This window comes from Schistocerca cancellata, chromosome 7 (assembly GCF_023864275.1).
Source record: "Schistocerca cancellata isolate TAMUIC-IGC-003103 chromosome 7, iqSchCanc2.1, whole genome shotgun sequence".
Lineage (NCBI taxonomy): Eukaryota > Metazoa > Arthropoda > Insecta > Orthoptera > Acrididae > Schistocerca > Schistocerca cancellata.
The window spans coordinates 103,705,205-103,725,935 of NC_064632.1; the positions used below are offsets into that span (position 1 = coordinate 103,705,205).

The window sequence follows — 20,731 nt, forward strand, 5'->3', positions numbered from 1 at the left end:
GATAGTTCTGATGGTGCCACTGCAACTGTTGCAGTCGACTTGAGGATCACATAAAACCTATCTCCAGCCTGTAGTACTTTATAGGGTGATCCCTAATCATATATCACAAACACTGTCCATCCTTCAGCCAGAAGTTGGTGCTGCCAATCACGTAACAGCAAAATGTCAACCACTGCTGAGCCGTCTATTAAGTTGCGCAGGTGCTCCAATGGTGTGATGTCACCCTGCTTCTTCTGGCATAGTACTTTCCTGACTCTGAGGTCAATAGATTTTGTGCAGCACGAGATTAGCTTCTTTCGGCTTGCAGTACGCTTCGTGTGACAGTTACTGCTACGTCCGATATTAATGTATTAGTTTGCTGGTCTAAGTTGTTTATCACCAGTACGAATTGTTCACGATCATTTGCCACCTTCTGTTGTCAGACTACGTTTTCCATCACGGCACACTGTGTGCGTGGTTGAGAGCGGGTGAATGGCAGTGCCCGGCAATTGGAAACGCTGTGGGGGCAAACTGCTGAAACTGGTGTATAGATGCCTTGTTGCTTCAAACTATTCCTGCTGCTCCACTATGGCATTCACTGTTACACCTGGTCACGATGCAGGTGTTATATTTGAGCTCGGAGATATTTTAAATCTCGCTGAACATCGTCCTGCACCGCAGCAGTTGTGAGGCTAATTGAGGAGCTACTTGACTGAGAAGTAGCGGCTCTGCTCACAAAATCTGACAACAGCTGGGAGAACAGTACGCTGACCGTGTGTCCCTCCATACCTGCATTCGTGTGACGCCTAATGCCTGAGGTGACACAGCAGCCAGTCGGTACCATTGGGCCTTCTGAAGCCTGTTCGGGCACAGTTAGTCAGTTAGCGAACAAGGGAAGACTGCAAAAACTCACAGAAATCAAGAAGACTATGATTCCAAACCAGACCGAGACACAGAGGGAAGGAGAACATCAATGGATGATTGTGATGAAATGGACCTGAGAGAGCACAAGAAGCAGAAGTAAACCATCAGAAACAAAATTGACTCAGAAACAATACACCCAGGAAAATGGAGAAAACAGACAAGTCAACATAAACTCACCACAGGATCCAGGAAAGTACACTATGAGCTGAAAGCAGCAGACAAGATGGCCTGGTTCTACACAGGAAGACTAAAACAAAACACCCACCACACAAACAACGTAAGAAAACTCCTAGAGAAGACTGGTATTGAGGGTAATATAGAATATGAAGCAAAACATAGCAAGCAAAATATAGAATAGAGCAAAACAAAGATAACATCGAAAGAGTAGGGGAATTAATACAAGAATGAAAACCAGAGGAAATCCTGAAAATATCCACACAAGTATTGAACAGAAGCATGAAAATCGAAAGAAGAAGGCGAGTGCAAAAATTATTTGGCCAATGATACATGAGCAAAAAGAAAGAAACCTTACAGATGCTAGACATGGCAAAGACACACAGACAACAGAAAGATTTAACAGCATATGCAGAAAAAGGAGGAAATGCAAACCTACAATTGAAAGGAAAGCAATGGAGCATATTAATTGAAAGGCAAGAAACACAGCAATGGATGCAAAATCAGACCCATTCATAGCAATTAAGAAGAAAGTCTCACTCACAACAAGACAAATTCACACAAAGAAATGGGAAACATATTACTCAGTAATACCAAATAAACATTAAAAAAAGACATGTACATAAAATGGAAGCAACAGAGACTAAACACAACTCTGAATTAATAAGAACTACGACTTGCAATAAAAGAAGAAAAACAAGAAAATGGCTGATCGAGACAACATATGTATGGAACACGTCAGTGACTCCCTCAACAGGGAGGAATTATGGAAGGGTGTAATGAATAAAGGCCTACAGACAGGAAAAATGTGGGGAAACATCGACCATAAACATTCTGTACAAAGTGATAATGACGTTGGTTTGTGGGACACTCAACATCGTGGTCATCAGCACTTGTACAAGTTCCAATCTTTCCATTTCCAGTCTCGCCACTACAGAATGATGACGAGGACAATACAAACACCCAGTCCCCAGGCAGAGAAAATGCCGACCCAGCCAGGAATTGAACCCAGGACCACGTGATCCAGAGGCAGCAACGCTAGCCACTAGACCACGAGCTGTGGACTCTGTACAAAGCGAAGGGGGACAAAGCATTCCTGAAGTTGTTCAGAGGAGTGGCATTAGAAACTACTTTCTTCAAAATATTCATTAAATACTCAACAAAAGACTACTCAAAGCATTTGAGGGACACATTCTGGATTGTCAATTTGGTTTTATAAAGGGCAGTAACATGGTACAGCAGTGAAATATTTAACAAAACAGACAGAAGACACACGGAGACACCAGAGAAGAAAGTACTACTCAGACTTTGCAGATCTCAGAAAAGCATTTGAATCTGTAAATAGAGGAAACCTAATATAGAAACTGAAAAGAATGATCCGAGATTGATAACAACTAGTGGAACAATCAAGACATGCCTTCAACGAAATCTGATCCAAATAAACAATTATGTTGAAGTTCCAGAGAAAATTATACAGATGAATGGACTTCTCCAAGTAGAACCTATGAGTCCAACACTGTTCAACATCTACACAGCACATGTAACAAACATAGTAGAGGAAGATACAGAAGCAAAAATGATTTGGTATGCGGATGTCATAGTGAAAGGAACTGTGGTTAAGGAAGGAGGTACAGAAGACACTACAAGGACTAGACACTTGGGCAAAAGAATGCAACCTAACGTAAACCAAGAGAAGACAGTTCAAATGATATTCAGGAAGGGAGGAAAAACATCACCCAAAGACAAAATAACTCTACACAATGAACCGCTGTAAATAGTGAGGAAATATAAATAACCTGGAAATCATTACAGACAGCACTAGCATCTTTTGGTATGCATAATCAGGAAAGAGCAGCAGCAGCCATTGAAGCCTCATACAATATCCCGAACATAACTAATCTATCAACAAGCACAACTATGTCGCTATTCAAAGTGGCAGTGTCACCGGTCATTATGTATGGAACAGAGATTGTACAGAAAAAACTTAAGATCAACAATATGAAAATAATAGAAAATGTCAACACAATGGTCCTGAAATAGATACTAGGAGTGGGAAAAACAATGTCATCCTGATTTACATATTAACTCACTCATGAAAAAGACATTTCGTAGAGAACATCAGATAACAACACTGGCCATCTTCCACAAGACCATATAAGGAACTGATTAACATCATGGACCAGAAGGATGAGCAGACAGAACTAGAGCTCTACAACACACCAGCCACGATGAAGACAGCAGGACTAAAGAATATAGGAATCAGGCACACGTACCAACAAGACTTGCAGTTCACAGGTTTCTTCATACAATATGTGTCAACAATAAATTCCACAAACTAGGGCACTACAAATATGTACCCTATTCATGTGATGTTCAGGCAGATACAGTGTGCAAGAGAGAGTGTGAATACATTTTGCATACTTTGACAAAGTTGCCAAAGATTACCAATGCCATTTCATCTAATTCCAGCTGAGTATGCACTTTTACACAGCCATGTGGACAACACAGCCACATGAGTACTTGTTCACAGCCACAAGGATGTCACGTGCTTGCATTCACTTGCCCACTGCGAATTTGCACTCTGTGCATGTGCAATGCACTTTACTTACCACCAGATGGTCAAAAGTTTGTCAAATGACTAATAATGAATATAGATAAAAACTGTAATTCATTACTCATGAATAAAAAATATTATACAAAACATTATTCACTTACACAAAAAAAAAAAAGACTCATCATCTGCCGATAGAAAAGGTTACAAATAATTGATAAATTTAAATCTAACAACATTTATTGCTACAAATCTTTGTCGTTTATGAAACAAATGTACTTTTCATTGCTTTTAAATTAACTTTCAAAACACCTCTTCTTGTCAAATATCTCATCAGAAACCTCATTTGATTACTGAAGATTTGCCACAGTGACACTAAAGAAAATATGTTATCCATATGCAAAGAGTATATTGGTGCATTATATCTCCTGAATTAGTCTATATTTCATGATAATGATACACTACTTTCAACTTACAATCTTCTTCAGTAAAAATTGAGAAATCATCAATTCTGCTGTAGAAAGTGTCAATTCTGTTGTAGTTTTTGGCAAATAATACACTGTGATTCCATGTTACATTCACTTCCTACATTAAATTAAAATAAAATTTTATTTTTATGTCATAACATCATTCCAAATATACGACTGGATTTCTCCTACATTTTTTTGGATGCTATACGTTGTTAATTTGTTTCAAGCCTCCCTTGACCATGAACAGAAATACAAGTGAACAACTTGTTTTTAAATTGTGGGTAAGACATTATGGCAATAGTTGCAGTAGGCACAGAAAGACAAAAAATTGTCTTCCAATTGTCTCTTGGAGCATTCTCAATTAAAAAGTAGTCATTGTGGAGAAATATTATGTAATTTTTATGTACTTAAACACAGTGACTCATCCAAAATTTTTGAATCCCAATTCTCTATGTAACTGCATAGATGCATGAGGCATCAAAAACCTATTTCAGATTTTAACTGAAAGCTTACTCCGAGTTAATCCTAAAACACTTTTGAATGTCCAGCAGCATACCACAAATGTTTTAAGAGTTCTTGAGATTTTAACGTCTGTTAATGTTATTCATTAGCAACTGGGTTCTAACTTTGTTCACTCCTTTTGTAGCACTACAAACACTAGCAAATTGCGTAATTAGATCAACGAGACATCCATATTCGATAGTGTTGGTACAACTGAGAAAGGTGCTGCAGAGTTTCTGCTGGCTGCATTCTCATTTCTTGCTACTTATGTACAGTACTTCTGCATGTTAGCAGGGGGAAGGGGAAGTACTGGCAAGTGCAGAGTCAGGTGAATTGGGTCGCACTGGCAGTGCAACTGCTGAAGCTGTCCAGTTAGAGAGTATTTTTGTGTTGCATTTGTTATGTTGTAAAGCAAGTAAAGCTGCACTCAACCTGAAGGTCGATTTGAACACTGCAGTGTTTTACTAAGCATGTTGGCATGCCCCTGACTTCTACTGTCTCTGGACTGATTTGTATGGCCAATTAGAAGGGGACCTACAGTTCAACATGCACTCTGAAACACGGTGCAATTTGACTTTACATTTCTCTTACTGCCAGAGACGAATGAAGTGATAAGTAACAGAAAAAATCGTAGAATCAACCACGGAGCGAACGCAGAACCTTTGCTTTGTAGTGTGGAGCTCGACCTTCTGAGCCACCAAAACACATTTAAGTACACTCCATTAATACGTTATTTATCACACAGAAATCACTCTTAGCCAAGGGAACAAGCACTAGTTAAATAATATGCTACTAGAAGTAAATAAAGAAAATACAGTGGCGTTCCACATTGTTCATTATTTAAGTTACAAGTAATTTACTCACGAATAAATTTGTGTGAGTGATCTACTTGTTTGAATAATTATCCAGACAGAAATTTATCCGAATAAGGCCCATCTCTGCTTATCAATAGACCTTGTACTTGCTTCCTCTTTCCGTTCACTGCAGAAAAGTAAATTAGTCTACTTGCTCAATTTATTTATGAGAGTCTACAGTGTAGCTGGACTGAACTTTTTTTGTCAACTATAAATAAGTTGACAATTACAACCTGTTACCACACTCCTCACCATAAATCTTTATCATTTGTTCTGTTCAAAACATGTCTCAATGTCACTGTGATTTTAGCAGCGAATTGAATGAAGGCATTATTGCACCAGCTATTCTTTCGTGCAAATTAACAGTTCCACAGCTAAATCAATGATCTTCAATAATATTCAGTATTCAATTAATTTAGAGACATCTCCTTCAGTTGCATTGATTATTTTTTCAAATCACAACCGGTTTCGGGATTTTAAAAATCCATCTTCAGGTTATGAAAGTACAGCACACAGGAAGAAAGAAATGTATTGTAACACACTGCAAAAACTGTACGGCTAGACTACCTTTAGTAAAACACAACATGCAGTAAGACCAGTCAGTGCAAAAGATAGTAACACACAACATGCGGTTGGGCCAGTCAGTGCAAAGGATCTAAATCACAACATCTTGGTAGAACCAAAAAATAGAGAAGGCCTAATAATCAAAGTGAACTAAAAGTGTAATGTCTGAGCAGTTTGGATGAAGGAAACCCGAAACCAAGAACAAACACTGGACTCATACTGTCCGCCATCAGGCACAGCATGGTATGATCATCAACCACGACTGACATGATTGCTACAATGGAGGTCTGAAGGCACAGTGTGGTGCAGGCATCAACGGTGTACAGCCAAGTAAACTAATGTTATTGTAAAGATATAGAAAAACTATACTGACTGGTCAAGCACTTACAATACTTCATTTAAAAAAATATAGAATATGAACGAGCTATGTTATACCATTAGGTTAAATAACTCCCAAACATGTAACAACAAGTGACGTTTTTAGGCAATTTAGGTATTGGTACATAAGAGAACTGAACAAGTGATGAATATAGTAAGAAAAGTGATAAAACTTAATCGTAACACAGACCATATTTAGCAAATCACCACAATTACAACACATTATGAGCTTCAGTGATGTAAAATAAAATATCTAAAAACCATCAAGAATCTAAAATGTGAGTGTAGTAATGCAAGCAGCAAAATAACAAACAAAAATGATCAGGCTGACTGCCTTAAAAAGCAATAATGATATGGAAAGATGACTAAGAGATGGAACAACTAAATGAACGGGATAAAAATAAGCATGAACCTCATAGGCTTGTAAAAATATGGGCTGTAATAGGCAAAAAGGCAATGGTACATTTGCCAAATGAGTGAACAGAGGACTAGACAGTAAAAGGCATGATACAAAGTAATGGTAAGACAAACCACACAAGTGAATCATTACCTATGTGGGATACATTATGGGCTCAAGTGATGTAAAATGAAATATATAAATACAAAAATCATCATAAAAATCTAAAATGTAAGTATAGTGATGCTAGGAGCAAAATGACAAATTAACATAATGGGGCTGAGCGCCTTTTGTTAGATGAAATAATACTAACATGGAAAGATGATTAAGGTGAAACAATTAATAAACGACTGGGATTTGGAGAAATAAGCCTGAACCAGTGACATATCATATAAGGAACTTATTCAATAGTTCCACATGTTTCAACGTGGTTTGCTCATTTTAGTTAGTAGTAACTTACGTTATGCGTTACCAAGTACAATACACGAGTTGCCTTGTTTCGGTATCTGCTCTTCTGGATTTTACAGATATGTTGCATTATATTTCTTCCCTCATCTCCTTTCTATGTTACAGTTTCATACAGCTGAAGATGGGATTTTAAAATCCTGAAACCGGTCATGGTTTGAATAAGTAATTAATACGACTGAAGTGGAACCCTCTACCATACACCTTCTCCATATAAAAAATGGAAAAATCGACAGCTAAAAAGAAATTCTTATTCTAAATGCATTGCAACACTTTCCAGGCCCATTGGTGCTTCTACATTGTGGCAAAACCATATAACTCCATGTTCGCTTAGCCGAGTGGCAGAACCACTCAGTGAGTGAAACTGAGAACAGAAACTGCGAGTCGCGAGCCTCCAAAACTTGTGCAAAGTGAGTGCTGCTCAGGCAGTTCTGCACCATGGATGCAGTGCTCTACCACAGACTGACTGAAGAATGCTATGCAGACGAGGGTGTAAAAAGATGCCACATTATAATGTATATGAAGAGAACAAAAACTTTAGCAGACCACAGTAAAGACTAAAGGATTGTAAAAACTTGTGTAAACTTGTATATTAATGTTCTCATTAACAATATTATCTGAAAGCACATTCCTCACTAATAATATTAAATATCTGCACTTGTCACAATGCTTTCCAGTCCAATATTTCTGTTTACTTGCTGACTATCAAAATATAGTTCTTCCTGTATCAGCTTCTGTATTCCAACTATGCCTTTCTTTCTTGTGATTCCCGATGTATGGTTTAGTTTTTCTAAACAGTTGAAAACTACTTCATAAATGAAGATCTCTTCCTTCTCAGGGATGTTTGTGAGGTCTCACTGGAGCAAATGTCGATTCCTCAATTTCTTCTCTGTGGCCATCTTCAGGTTCTGACATTGGTACATAATCCAACACAATGGTGTTTATATTGGTTTCCCTTCAGTTCTGACAATAATTTTTGAACTGTCTTGCTCATTACAACTAATTCAGCACAGCACCTTATTATTAATAATGATTCCAATACCTGTTACATTATTCAAAAATTGTGTGGTTTTGTAACTGTTTGTCATGTAACTAACATGAGCAGTTCTTGAGGCAAAGATGGTGGGAAGACAAGAAGGGTGTTATGTTGCTTTCTTCAAACTCAAACATCTGTCTGTCCAGTGGGGCAGGATGCAAGTTCAATTTGTAAAGACTTTTTTTTTATATATGAGGGTACAGGAGGCCTCTGACTGGGTATGCCCCTGTAGAAGGAAAAATACAAGCAAGTACTGGAATCAAAATAGGAAAGGATGAGCAAGGCAGTTGAGCATGGGCAAGAGAACAGATATGGGACAGGTTAGGAGACCAGGAACTTGCAAGATGTTCTGGGAAGGGATTTCAGCACTGTATGATGTGCCTAAGTAGAAAGTTTATCTTCTTTTTTTCTATTTATTTTCAGCCTTCTTCTTTAAAATTCTTTTACCTTTCTTGTACTATTTTTGCATTTGCCTTTTTTATCATCTGCATAGGCTCCTCCTTATTTCTTTCTCATTTATTTTCTTTGAGTTTGGCTCTCATCTTTGGGCTATCTACTGTCTACAGCTCATTTTTAATGCTACTCTGAAATTTGAATCTTTACTGGTAATCAATTGTTACTTCCTAATCAATTTCTGTCCCTCGCATCTACCCTGATACAGCATTTGGACCAATTACCATTCAACATCTGCACATATACCTTCTCCATCGTCTCATTTGTTCTCTGAAGATGAAATTTTAGAAATAACTGAAAGCTAGAGATATAAACCCATTTTTAAATTAGTGTGCATCTGGCAGCTCTGTCTTGGTTTGCCAGTTAGTAGAGACATGGCCATCTTCTGTCACAGGTATTACTAGTATTATTTCCTTTTTTTCTTTATTTTTTACTTTCATTTTACAGTGATTCAGATTTCAGCTCAAATTAAAATAGAGCTCGCAAATGACTTACGGATATGAACATTATAGATAAGACTACACTAGCTGGAGAAATACATCAAATTAGGTTACCTGCTACAATAAGTGTGTCCACAAGTTCAAGTGAAAGTGACACTTGATCCGCTAGTGACATCTGAGAACAATCCAGTTGGAGACCAGCCTGCAGTGATTTCAAGCTCTCATCCACCTCGCCTTGATGTTTCTGAATCAGAGCCATAAGAAGATGGTACAATGGCTGTTCACGCACATGCAGATTGTAGCTGAGCCCCATCTGTTGGCACACATGAGATGAAATAAAGATCCCACCACTTTTCAGAGTTCATGAGATAAACTATATCTACATTATTATATAAGACATGTTGCTGTTGTTACTTAGTTTGTTACTTAGTTATATGTTCCATGGATCATTTTGCATGGTATATCATAATGCTGTCGAATGAGTCATTTTACATTCATACAGCAAATTAATTTGTACATATGGTTATATTTATAAGCTTTTTTTGTGTTAGTAATTCCTACCCACCACCTTTTAAAATTACAGTAATAGATATGGAACAAAAGGTGTTGTCATGGAGACATTTTCTCATTTTGGTTTCAAATTTTACTTGCATTCTGTCAGGCACCTTGTATTATATCTCTGGACAAGTGATCAAACATTTTTGTTGTAGCACTGTGCACCCCTTTTTGTGTTAAAGACAACCTTTATGTGGAGTAATGAACATCATTTTTTCTTCTAGTATTGTAATTATGGGTATAATTGTTCCTTCTGAACTTCATGAGGGTATGAATATACTGTGAACCTGTAGTCAGAATGCACAACTCCTAGCTGTCTACAAAATGACCATGGATGATCATCACATATAATCTTTACAGTGCATTTTTGTGCACTGAAGACTTTCTTAAAGGTGAGTTACCCCAGAACATTATTCCACGACATTATTGAATGAAAATATGCAAAAGTTGTCAACTTCCTGATTTGTCTCTGCCCAATATTTCCACTGATTCTAAGCACAAATGTGGCTGAACTAAGTTGTTTTAGGAGTTCCAAAATGTGCTTTTTCCAGTTTAAATTCTCATCAATGTGGACACTGAGAAATTTTGAAGCTTCCACACTAAGTATTTATTATTGTGTCATCATGTGTCACACTTATCATTGGTGTAGTAGCTTTAGATGTGCAGAACTGAATATGTTGTGTCTTTCTAAAATTGAGAAAGAGACCATTAGTAGAAAACCAGTCAACAACACTTTAGAAAATTGTTTACCACTTCTTCTGTTGCTGTATGTACAGTCCCTGGTCATATTATTAGATGCACCCAATGATTTTGATAATTCATTTATTTCTGGGGTTTGGTTTTGTAAACTGGCTCATCTATCATTGTTTAATTGGCTGAATAATTGTTTCATACATTCATTGTTGTTAAAGAGCTATTACTGAATGAATTGAGCTCATTTGTTATGCCACACAGCCTGATCAGTAAAATCCTTTTTGCAGCAAGAAAACATCTCTTTGTTATCCTGGCCAGGAAATTCACCGGACATGAAACCAAAATGAAAATATTTGGAGCTGGTGAAAAGGGAAGTGACAAAGGAAACAATCACCACAAAAATTTATCTCACTGAAAAGATTATTCAAGTATGGTATCATCACCCACAGATGCAGGACATTGTGCAAGCCTGTATTAGCAGTACGCCAAGGTGAACTGAAGCATTACGAGGTGCATTCAAGTTCTAAGGCCTCCGATTTTTTTTCTCCGGACTGGAAAGAGATAGAAACATGCGCATTGTTTTAAAATGAGTCCGCGTTCATTGTCAATACATCCCAGAGATGGCAGCACCGTACGGCAGATGGAATTTTACCGCCAGCGGCGAGAATGAGAACTGTTTTAAATACTTAAAATGGCGACGTTTTCCTTACCTGTACAGCGTGCAATCATTCATTTTCTGAATTTGCGTGATGTGAAATCAATTGAAATTCATCGACAGTTGAAGGAGACATGTGGTGACGGAGTTGTGGATGTGTCGAAAGTGCGTTCGTGGGTGCGACAGTTTAATGAAGGCAGAACATCGTGTGACAACAAACCGAAACAACCTCGGGCTCGCACAAGCTGGTCTGACAACATGATCGAGAAAGTGGAGAGAATTGTTTTGGGGGATCGCCAAATGACTGTTGAACAGATCGCCTCCAGAGTTGGCATTTCTGTGGGTTCTGTGCACACAATCCTGCATGACGACCTGAAAATGCGAAAAGTGTCATCCAGGTGGGTGCCACGAATGCTGACAGATGACCACATGGCTGCCCGTGTGGCATGTTGCCAAGCAATGTTGACGCGCAACGGCAGCATGAATGGGACTTTCTTTTCGTCGGTTGTGACAATGGATGAGACGTGGATGCCATTTTTCAATCCAGAAACAAAGCGCCAGTCAACTCAATGGAAGCACACAAATTTCGGGTAACCTCCAGTGCTGAAAAAATTATGGTGTCCATGTTCTGGGACAGCGAGGGCGTAATCCTTACCCATTGCGTTCCAAAGGGCACTACGGTAACAGGTGCATCCTACGAAAATGTTCTGAAGAACAAATTCCTTCCTGCACTGCAACAAAAATGTCCGGGAAGGGCTGCGCGTGTGCTGTTTCACCAAGACAACGCACCCACACATCGAGCTAATGTTACGCAACAGTTTCTTCATGATAACAACTTTGAAGTGATTCCTCATGCTCCCTACTCACCTGACCTGGCTCCTAGTGACTTTTGGCTTTTTCCAACAATGAAAGACAGTCTCCGTGGCCGCACATTCACCAGCCGTTCTGCTATTGCCTCAGCGATTTTCCAGTGGTCAAAACAGACTCCTAAAGAAGCCTTCGCCGCTGCCATAGAATCATGGCATCAGCGTTGTGAAAAATGTAAACGTCTGCAGTGCGATTACATTGAGAAGTAACGCCAGTTTCATCGATTTCGGGTGAGTAGTTAATCATCATCATCATCATCATTTAAGACTGATTATGCCTTTCAGCGTTCAGTCTGGAGGATAGCCCCCCTTATACAGTTCCTCCATAATCCCCTATTCAGTGCTAACATTGGTACCTCTTCTGATGTTAAACCTATTACTTCAAAATCATTCTTAATCGAATCCAGGTACCTTCTCCTCGGTCTGCCCCGACTCCTCCTACCCTCTACTGCTGAATCCATGAGTCTCTTGGGTAACCTTGCTTCTCCCATGCGTGTAACATGACCCCACCATCTAAGCCTGTTCGCCCTGACTGCTACATCTATAGAGTTCATTCCCAGTTTTTCTTTGATATCCTCATTGTGGACACCCTCCTGCCATTGTTCCCATCTACTAGTACCTGCAATCATCCTAGCTACTTACATATCCGTAACCTCAACCTTGTTGATAAGGTAACCTGAATCCACCCAGCTTTTTCTCCCATACAACAAAGTTGGTCGAAAAAATTGAACGGTGCACAGATAACTTAGTCTTGGTACTGACTTCCTTCTTGCAGAAGAGAGTAGATCGTAGCTGAGCGCTCACTGCATTAGCTTTGCTACACCTCGCTTCCAGTTCTTTCACTATGTTGCCATCCTGTGAGAATATGCATCCTAAGTACTTGAAACCGTCCACCTGTTCTAACTTTGTTCCTCCTATTTGGCACTCAATCCGTTTATATTTCTTTCCCACTGACATTACTTTCGTTTTGGAGATGCTAATCTTCATACCATAGTCCTTACATTTCTGATCTAGCTCTGAAACATTACTTTGCAAACTTTCAATCGAATTTGCCATCACAACTAACTCATCCGCATATGCAAGACTGCTTATTTTGTGTTCACATATCTTAATCTCACCCAGCCAGCCTATTGTTTTCAACATATGATCCATAAATAATATGAACAACAGTGGAGACAGGTTGCAGCCTTGTCTTACCCCTGAAACTACTCTGAACCATGAACTCAATTTACCGTCAACTCTAACTGCTGCCTGACTATCCATGTAAAGACCTTTAATTGCTTGCAAAAGTTTGCCTCCTATTCCATAATCTTGTAGAACAGACAATAACTTCCTCCTAGGAACCCGGTCATATGCCTTTTCTAGATCTATAAAGCATAGATACAATTTCCTGTTCCACTCATAACACTTCTCCATTATTTGCCGTAAGCTAAAGATCTGGTCCTGACAACCTCTAAGAGGCCTAAACCCACACTGATTTTCATCCAATTGGTCCTCAACTAATACTCGCACTTTCCTTTCAACAATACCTGAGAAGATTTTACCCACAACGCTGATTAAAGAGATACCTCTGTAGTTGTTACAATCTTTTCTGTTTCCATGTTTAAAGATTGGTGTGATTACTGCTTTTGTCCAGTCTGATGGAACCTGTCCCGACTCCCAGGCCATTTCAATTATCCTGCATAGCCATTTAAGACCTGACATTACACTGTATTTGATGAGTTCCGACATAATTTCATCCACCCCAGCCGCTTTATGGCACTGCAATCTACTGACCATTTTTTTCACTTCCTCAAATGTGATCCTATTTCCATCATCATTCCTATCCCATTCTACCTCGAAATCTGAAACATTACTGATCGCATTTTCACCTACATTGAGCAACTCTTCAAAATATTCCCTCCATCTGCCCAAGACATCCACAGGATTCACCAGCAGTTTTCCTGACCTGTCCAAAATACTTGTCATTTCCTTCTTACCTCCCTTTCAAAGACTGCTAATTACACTCCAGAATGGTTTTCCAGCAGCTTGACCCATAGTCTCCAACCTGTTTCCAAAGTCTTCCCACGATTACTTCTTCGATGCTGCAATTATCTGTTTGGCTTTGTTTCTTTCTTCAACATAACTTTCTCTATCTACCTGGGTTCTGGTATGTAGCCATTTTTGATATGCCTTCTTTTTCCTTTTACAGGCTGCCTTGACTGTATCATTCCACCAAGCTGTTTGCTTCATCCTACTTTTACACACTACTGTTCCAAGACATTCTTTAGCCACTTCTAGTACTGTGTCCCTGTACCTTGTCCATTCCTTTTCCAATGACTGTAATTGACTACATTCAACTAACTGGTACCTTTCTGAGATCGCTGTTATGTACTATTACTTATCCAATTGGAAACATCTGCGTTTAAATATGTGCTCAAGTTTTAAAATGAAACATTATTTTTTAACATTAAATCCTAAAAATTACTAAAACACTATAACACATGATTATAATTTTATAAAATAAAAAATAGAATAAAGCAATATTATAATATAAATTAAGTAGAAACCTCCAGGCTTTGCATTGCTTGACTGAAATCCCCTTGCTGTATGAGTATCTGTGCTTGAAGAAGATAAGCTGGAGCAGAGGTTGAATCCAAATCAAGAATATGATGCAAAGTCTCCGCTGCTCTTGACAAATCATGACTCAGGAATTGTACACGGGCTAAAAGCAATTGCGCTTCTGTCAATCCAGGGCATGCACGGGTTGCCTGAAAAAATTCACAAGAAGAAGATAATTTTATGAATGTAAGCTATAAATAAAACAATGGAAAATCCAGGATGGAACATAACAATATTATGGTTTCAGTTGCCTGAGACTGCAGTTGGGTGGGCATGTTGCGTTTGCGTGAGAGAGTGTGTGTGTGTGTGTGTGTGTGTGTGTGTGTGTGTGTGTGTGTGTGTGTACACCGCACAGCTCTTGAAGATGAAATGTTTTCTCAAAATAAAGGTCTCATGAACTGTGATTAAATGGATTGACACTCTAAAATATATTTCTTAGTTACAGCTAAATCCATTCCTCAAGTCACCCAAAGAACTACATCTATATTACACCCTGCAAGCCACTGTATGCTGTATGGCAGATGATCTTTCTAACAAATATTATTCAACTGCATCTCACTTCATTCAATATGCTGTGTGTGACCAATGACAATTGTATGCTTCTGTTGCTGCAATCCATTTAATTTTATCACAACAATCTCTGAATTTTATATAGAAACTAACACTTCATTTCATATGGACTGACCCCTGACTTTGAGCTCATATTCTGGTTACATCAACTGACGAACAACAATGTGTTGTACCTTGTCAGAAACATGGTGACGTCTACGTTTATCTGCTGTATGAATATTACATTTTAGTTGAAAAGACGACAACATATGTGGTAGCATTTAAAACATAGTTGGCTTTTCGAGAATTTTTTGGCGAGTGTCAACTTTGAGACGACACAGAGCCCAACCATAATTAGGAGAAAATTGTACTTGCATGATTTAAAAATACAACCTTTTCCTATCTGCAGGCACATTTTCATTATTTTCTGAAAAGTTCTTTCATTGCTATAATGTCAAATGCAAGATGGTGCAATTGAGTTTACCACTGTAGCTATTGCACCAATGGAAAGCTTGTTAATTACTACTCCCCATGTTTGGCACTTAAGCGTTTGTAAAGAAATGCATCAGTAGCTGTAACACACACAAGGCTGTGATGGACTGTAGTTTTCATACCAGCATGCTGCCAAGGTTGTAATGCACAATAAACACCTATTCACCAGCAATAATGAAAATTTTGTACTAGCATTTCAATATAGCATTGCCGATTTCAGTTGTTGTTGTACATAGAGGGCAGCAAAATAGGAAGTCACAAGTGAACACTCAATGTACAAGAAGCTCTCAATAAATGAACAATGACGTGTACTGTACATTTTTACAGTAAATGAAAATTTGATTTGCTCAAATAAATTTTCCAGGAAAGAGTGATAAATGAAATGAAACCTGCCTTAATTACTTTTGCTGTTGTCTGTGGTCACATGGCTGTTATTGCAGTTGTCTACCTAGATCACAAGTGGTTCTATTAGTATGTCAAGACAGTGGGCTCTTTGTGCACATCTGCTTTCAAGTTTGGGCACATGTATCACTGGAATTCCTCCAGACACTTTGGGGATCACTTTCCACAAGAGGGTGAGAGAACTGTAAAATATCATTTATTTTTAAATTCTTGCTCCCCTCTGCTACCTCAATTTTAACAAATCCAAAAATGAATTCAACAGCATTGAACTGGCAGTGCACAATCAATAACTAAAGAAGTTTAATTTCCTTGTCCACTTTCCAAAAGGTAGTACAGTTGCATGTGTGGTAAGTCCACTGTTACCACCATCTTTCACTGTCCGCTGCACTCCAGCAGATCAGTAAGCTGCACTAACCACAAGAGCAACTCATTGTGCAGGCAGTCCACAGATGTTACTTCACGCACTGAGCTAAGGCTTGCTAGTAGTGGATGTTAGGACAAACACCAGAGGCTCCACCACTGTGCAAGTCTATAACACCAGCTGTACACAATGACTCAAAACTAGTGCTGCCAATGCTGGTGACATCAATGCTTGCCAATATCTAGTCCAATGCAAGGCTCCCAGGATCAGTCTACATTGTGCTGTTAACTGTTAGCTATCATGCAAGCCACAAGATTTGGACACATGGTTATGCTGTAGACTTTGTGTCGCCTCTGGGTATAGTTCCATGTTATTGTAATTTGTGTCATTGTATACAGTATCAAATAAACAAAATCAAAAACCATTGTTCATTTGTGTTACGTGCAAGTACAACTTGTGTGCAAATTTGGTGTCTTTGCTGGTGTCTTCAGACTTTACAGTGAACTGCAGACCTTGTGTTGACCAGCCACCAAGTGAAGCGAGCTCGCTCTCAAGTCAACTCCCACCATACTCCCCCACCAGCGCTCTTCTAATTCACTGCTAGCTGTTCTAGGCCATTGCATCAACAGGAGAAGAGTCCAGTCGCCTCTGCCTTCCACATGAAGGGGCAGATTACATCTTCGGATCAAGTTACCACAGGCAGGTAACATGCATCAGAGGAGGGGCCGACACTCTGAAGCCCAGATGTCGTCATGGCATCACCTCCAGTTTCTGCCACCTCACCCCTCACCCTTGTTCCCTTTGCTGTCCACTAAGTGCAGCCACTACCAGCTATGTAAATTTCAGCCCCACACATGGGTGACCACAGACCATGGGCTCCCAGAGCCTAAGCCATTAAGGGGCACTGCAAAAGAGCTGGAGGTCACAAACATCACTCTCTAGGCCATTAGGCCAAGTGTGATGTCCCCCCCCCCCCCCTTATACCTCACCTGGAAAGTGTGGGTTGTGGTAACACCCCCCCCCCCCCCGCAGTTACCACTAACTTTTACCATATGCTACACTCCTAACAGGTATGCTGCGCCCGTAATATGGAGCAACTCCCGCTCCTCCTCACTATGGACATCACTTCAGGTGCTGAGCTAAGGCTTACTAGCTGTAGATATGGGTAATGACAGAACAGGCTATATAATCAGCCTCCAGCATAAGTCTACAACATCAGCTGCACATGCCAACTCAAAACTAGCACCATCAATGCCGGTGATGTCTACTTTGCATGTAGCTAGGGCAATGTGAGCCTACACCCTGCTGTTAACTATTACCTATCATGCAGCCCTTTAGACTTGCACACATGGTTATGCTACAGACTTTGTATCGCCTCACGGTGTAGTTCCATCTTATTTAAGTTGTATCCTTGTGTGCTGTATCAAATAAACAAATTCAAAAGCCAGTGTTCACCTGTGTTGCGTGCTGCAACAATTTGTGTTCCAGTAGGACTGCTTTAGTAAATTCCTTGTATGACATGACATTAGATGGAAGTTCTACATTGTTACTTTAAATCCATTCAATAACAAAATCCTTCCTCCATTTCACAGATGGATTTCATGATATTGGATTTATCATCATGTGGTACTGAACCCGATCTATTACAATCACAGATCTGTTTGGTAGCTTTTTTTAAAAAATCCTTCTCAATCACTCTTCTCAGTGTTTGGCATTCATCTCAGAATGATAATCCCCCACCTTAATTCCCAATGTGTGACATTATAATTCTTTTCCCAGATGCAGACAGAGTCTGAATTGCTCCTCTTCCAGCCATTCCACTCTTGAAAACTTTCTCTGAGATACTCATGAACATTTTATGATATATAAGGCATTTTTCATTCCTACCATCCAAACTTTTGGGAACAATTTGCACCACACCAATTCTCATCAGTGTAATAAATAGACCATCCATTGTTTCGCAAGTGTGTCATTTCATGCAAGAAATTGCTCTTTTTCCTGCATTCTCCATCTGTACTTTTTTTTTATTTTTTTTTTTTTTAACTGAAGCCCGAATAGCACTACGAAAAGTTGTTTCACTCAGATCACAAAAGTTTTAAACTTCAGTCTTCAATGTTACCAATATGACTGCTACTGTGGGAAACTGCTTTCCCACACACAAGTTGTAGATTTTCCTTCTTGACTCCATGAGCAAACTCATTCAATGCAAACTTCTGTCCTGTATATTATACATGAGAGATAATATCTACTACAATTGTTACACACACAGTTACTGCAAACATAGCAGATGCTAACATATACGAACAATATAGAAAACTATCTACAACAGATGGTTATGAACACCATTCATGATGGAAATATATTGAATATAATCACAACATACAGACCTGACCTATTTGAAGCTGTCCACATCGAAACTGTGACGAAGATGCAGTTGTGGCAACCATGATTACCAAAGTACAAAGGACAACTAAACCAAGCAGAAAGATATACATGTTCAGTAAACTAGATAAAAATCAGTAGTGTCATATCTAAATGAGAAATTTGAAACTTTCAGCACAGGGCAGAAGCATGTAGATAGAGGAACTATAGCTCAAGTTTAAAAGAATAGTTGACCTTGCACTGGATAGATTATGCACCCAGTAGATCAGTTCATGATGTAAGGGAACCTCCATGGTATACTGTCACTGTAAAGAAACTTCTAAAGAAACAGATGTTACTGCAAAATAGATGTAAAACAAAGTGTAGGCCTATAGATAGAGATACACTGTGTGAAATGCGTTTAGCTGTCAATGGAACATTGTATTATGCCTTCAATCACTACCGTAGGAGAATAATGCCAAATGATCTTTCACAAAACTCAAAGGCATTTCGGTCACATGTAAAGGCTACTAGTGGCACCAAAGTTAGTGTGCAGGCCCTAGCAATTGAGACAGAAACTGAATTTGAGGGAAGCAAAGCAAAACCTGAAATGCTTAACTCAATTTTCAGATGTTTCTTTACAAAGGGAAACCTAGGAGAATTACCCCAATTTAAACCTCATACCACTGAAAAGATGAATGATATGAGTGTCAGTGGTGTTGATAAACACCAAATCACCAAAAGCTCCAGTGCCCAATGGAATCCCTGTCAGATTCTATAGTGAATTTGTGACTGAGTTAGCCCCTATTCTAACTATAATCTATTGTAGATCCCTCAAACATAAAAAACAACATGCGCAGTTCTTGGGAAAAAAATGCAAATGACCCCACAAGTGACTCCCATCTACTAGAAGGGTAGTAGAAGTGGTCTACAAAACTACTGCCCAGGATCCTTGACATCGATCTGCTGGAGAATCTTAAAAAATATTCCGAGATTAAACATAATGAGGGATATTGAACAGAATGATGTCCTCAGTGCCAACCTGTATGGATTTCGAAAACATCAATCATGTGAAACCCAACTCACACTTCTCTCACATGACATACTGAAATCTTTGGATCAAGGTAGTCAGATAGATGCATTAGTTCACAATTTCTGAAAGGTATTTGACTCAGTACCACACCTGAGCCTCAAAAGTATGATCATATGGAGTATCAGCTGAAATTTGTGACTGGATTCAGGACTTTTTGGTAGGAAGGATGCAGCAAGTTATCTTGGACAACTTTGGGTGGGCCCCTGGGAAGTGTGTTATGACCCTTGCTGCTCACATTGTATGTTAATGAACTTGTGAACAACATTAACAGTAATCTCAGAATTTTGTAGATGATTCAGTTATCTATAATGAAGTACTGCTTGAAAGAAGCAGCTTAAAGATGTAGTCACACCTTGACAATATTTCAAAGTGGTTTAAATGTTCACAAATATAAAATTGTGCACTTCTCTTCAAAAAATGAAAAAGTATCCTATGACTATAATATCAATGAGTCACAGCTGGAATTGGCCAACCCATACAAATACCTGGGTGTAAAACTTTGTTGGGATATGAAATGGAATGATCAAATAGGGTCAGTTGCGGGTAAAGTTGGTGGTAAGACTTCAATTTATTGGTAGCGTATTGGGTAAGTGCAATCAGTCTACAATGGAGATTGCTTACAAATCACACATACAATTGGCTCTAGAATATTGCTCAAGTGTGTGGAACCCACACCAAATAACACTAACAAGGGATACTGAATATATACAGAGAAGGGCAGCATAAATGGTCCCAGGTTTGTTTGATGCTTGGGAGAGTGTCACAGAGATACTGAAGAAACTGAACTACAGACTCTTGAAGATAGACATAAAACTATACTAAAAAGTCTATTAATAAAGTTTCAAGAACTGGCTTTTAATGAAAATTCTAAGGATATACTATAAGCAACTAAGTATGGTTCACATAGGGATCGTGAC

The 20,731-nt window shown here is 38.9% G+C and overlaps 1 protein-coding gene across 3 annotated transcripts in view; it reads right to left on the reverse strand.

The window, feature by feature from the left end:
* LOC126092368 (tetratricopeptide repeat protein 21B-like) overlaps positions 1-20,731 on the reverse strand; it is a 257,167-nt gene that overhangs the window by 128,428 nt on the left and 108,008 nt on the right. For all 3 annotated transcript variants that reach the window (XM_049907915.1, XM_049907916.1, XM_049907917.1), the window contains exons 9-10: positions 14,505-14,705; positions 9,301-9,499 (exon numbers count right to left, since the gene is read on the reverse strand). In XM_049907915.1, the coding sequence (XP_049763872.1) occupies positions 9,301-9,499; positions 14,505-14,705 (400 nt within the window). The remainder of the gene's footprint in view (positions 1-9,300; positions 9,500-14,504; positions 14,706-20,731) is intronic.